Here is a 3,400-nt window from a genome sequence, read left to right on the forward strand (position 1 = left end):
TATTATGCAAAACCTAATAAAAGCTGCAAATTCAACACACAAACTCTCAAGTTTCAACTACCTTGTGCCTCATGCCCACCTAATACGTATTCCATTACTCTGTTTCGCGGGGAGGGGGGGGAATTGTATGACAGTTTAAAAAATTGATTAATTATAACAATTATACATAGAAATAAATAAATTGGATTAAAATGCCTTATACTAATTAACATAAGTATGTATTAATTATTTTTTGTTATTGTAAATTATAAGGGGTAATTTAAAAAATCTGTAATAAATACTTATTGATGTACGTGATTGTACTTATAAAAAAAATCAAAAGTAATAAGACAATAACAAGAAAATAGATTCACATATAGAGTACATTATAACTTAAATTATAGTAAGATAAAATGATGATTTGGACTCAAATTCAACCTGGAAATTAAAGATAAAGGAACATTATTTTCCCAAATACAAAGCCAAATAGTTATTTTTCTTGACTTGCAAGCTTGTTTTTGTTGAGGTGAAGTTTGGCAACTTGAGCAATGCTGGCAAGAGCTTGAATAGCATTGGAAACAATAGAGCCATTTTCTGAAGCCTCTTGCTTTAGTTGATACTCAACCGACGATTTGAGTATGCTTGAATCCTCACCTTTCTCTATTATGTGGAAGCGAACTCTGAACAGAGTAAACCCTAGTTCCAGATATCCTCCTTCAATTACCTCAGTTTCCTTGATTCTATTCTCTTTGTCTACCTTCGTGAACTTCTCTTTGTAAGAGGTTGGCCCCAATGTACCTATTTAATCTCACACCAAAAGTAAAAAGAATATTGAAAAAACATTATTATATGTCATAACAAATTTTTTTTTTATATAATTATCTGATACCTAGCTATATGGTGCATGCTGCTATCAAAACAGCAACAAAAGTAATTAAAGATATATATATATATATATATGAATTTATTATAAAAAGTAATTAAAGATATTTACCAGGAACAAATGTTAATTTGAGGACAGTTCCAACTCCTCCATCACCTTCAACAACCTCCACCTTCTGAAACAGACTTGGCATATCTTTCCCAAGGAGTTCTCCGAATTGGAGCGAACCGAAGAGGTCCCATGCCTCAGTCACCGGAACGCCCAACTCTAGCTCATGCTCAAGATGCCCAGACATCTTTGATTTTCTCAACACTGCAATAGCTTGATATCTCCAGAATTTAAATTGTTGTGTCTCTTTGATGAGTTGTTTTCTGCTGAGTTGTAATGTGTGGTTTATATGATGGCAATAAATGTCATGTGGGCACAGATGTATGGATATCTTTGGCTTCAGAGTTTGTGATCACAATGATTCCCCTTGATTTATTCATTTTTTCCTTTCCTCCTCTGTGAAGTAGTGGGTGGATGTAATCAATTGGAAGAATATTGCGGAAAATCAAATCACATTATTCTGTTATTTTTAGTTATATAGATTTTTTAAAACATATGAATACATCCTGTCTAAAAAAATTAAATTATATGAAAATTTTTAAATTCATAACCTTTGAATTTTATTTTAAACATTAGTGCAATTTTTTTATGTACAAATTTTTTTGCTATTTTATATGATTATTATTTTAGAAAAAAAAAAGATAAAAAGCCACATCATGTAGGTTATAGTGTGATGCCTAATTGACTAGTCCATACGAGGCCTATTAATAGCCCAATGGACCGGCGTGTGTTTTTTTTTTGGACAAAATTGCTGTTGGTAATTTTAAGTATACTTTGGAGCATGGGTTCCAATTAACGTTACTCGATGCAGCCCGATGATTTCTTATTTGATGTTCGCCGACGACCTACTATTGCTTGGAGTAGTGACCGAACCACAAATACAGTGTGTACTTAACCACCAAAAAAAAAAAAAGAAAAAAGAAAATTGTATGGCTTCGGGTGAGAAAGTGAACCTCAACAAGTCTTCCATGTTGTTTTCCCACAGTGTTTGGATGCAACAAAGGAAGAGACTAGAAGCAGTGTCGGGAATGAAGTGGGCTTGAGACATCGGAACTTATCTTCGGGTACGGATTCAAAGGAAATCGAAAGGGAAAATTTCAATGAAGATCACTTGACCTAACTTAATTTAAGTTAAAGCTCATAAAATTCTAAAACTTCATTGCACAATTGGAAGACTAAAATGAAATTAAAAAATTGACTAAAGTGACCTTATTATCCCTAATGAAATTTGGTGTATAAACAACTCGTGTGACAACAATGAATTGATATATGAAAAATTTATAACTCTCATTAATAGTATAATATCACTAAAAATTTGTAACTATCATCCTACTTATGTTAATTGTTTATGTGCTTAGCTTGACTTATTTATAGTGACGTTATGCTGCAAGAGTCAAAAATTCCACTTATGTCCCTTGTACATTTTCCATACCTCATTTATTTTTCACACATCAATTATTCAAATATTAGGGATAATAAAATCATTTCAACTGGCTTTTAATTTCATTTCCCTCACATGTGTAATGAAATTTCAAAATGTTAGAGGCTTTGATTAAAATTAAATTGAGTTAAGGAATCTTCATTGAAATTTGCCCAAAAAGAAAAGAAAACCCCAGTTTAGGTACATTGTTGATGCTTGATAAGGTGCAAGCAAGTGGAAGTCATCTTGTCTTTCTCTGGCAGGAAGAATCACATTAGCTCGAAATTTTTGAAGCACTATTCCTATTTACCCCATGCACGTGGCTCAAGTGCCTATTACAATCTGCAATGAAGTTTAAAGCTTGCAAAGAAGATTCACTTGGGGAGATCTGCACAGGGAATGTCACATTATCCGATTGGATGGGACAAACTGTGTCTTCCTACCGTTAACGGAGGCATTGGCTTCTCTTGATAGAGCTTGTTGTGGAGAAAAGCTAGATTGGTCTCTGATGAATAACCCTGGATCTTGTGGGCTGACGTTCTGAAGGAGAAATGTATAAGGCCTCGGAATGCTGCTACGTGGTCAGTCAAGAGCAATGGCTCTCCAACCAACGTGGAAGTTCATTTGTGACCAACAAGACATTATCAAGCCTGGCATGTGTTAGCCAGTGAGGGATGGCCATACGGTAAAATTCTTTTCTGACCCTTGGATCAAACCCAATTTTTGCAATAAGGATGTATGCATAAGGCCTATCTTGGAACCAGAAATTAATTCTCTAACTGCTGATTGGGTGAGTAATGGCCAGTGGGATTATGCATTATTACAAGATTTAGGTCCCATTTTGATTGTTAGAAAGAAATGAAATAAAATGCATTGAAAAAATAAAGATAAAAATAAAATTATCAAAATGTGGAGAAGGATAGGTGAACCATGTTCATAAAGGAGAAGAGTAATTTAGTTCATGGGACTATGAATTAAATTCATGAAATTTTTGAAAGGTGTGATTCTTA

At 33.7% G+C, this 3,400-nt stretch overlaps 1 protein-coding gene across 1 annotated transcript; it reads right to left on the reverse strand.

Moving 5' to 3' along the window:
• Positions 1-325: 325 nt before the first annotated feature.
• LOC129314493 (norbelladine synthase-like) lies at positions 326-1,213 on the reverse strand. Its single transcript, XM_054957945.1, has 2 exons — positions 974-1,213; positions 326-777 (listed from the first exon to the last, which is right to left on the reverse strand). Exons 1-2 carry the CDS (start codon positions 1,155-1,157, stop codon positions 470-472), a joined length of 492 nt encoding a protein of 163 aa, XP_054813920.1. The 5' UTR covers positions 1,158-1,213; the 3' UTR covers positions 326-469.
• Positions 1,214-3,400: the final 2,187 nt, after the last annotated feature.

The sequence above is a fragment of the Prosopis cineraria genome, unplaced genomic scaffold (assembly GCF_029017545.1).
Source record: "Prosopis cineraria cultivar Desert tree isolate PC_DT_omini unplaced genomic scaffold, ASM2901754v1 PC6, whole genome shotgun sequence".
Taxonomy (NCBI): Eukaryota; Viridiplantae; Streptophyta; class Magnoliopsida; order Fabales; family Fabaceae; genus Prosopis; species Prosopis cineraria.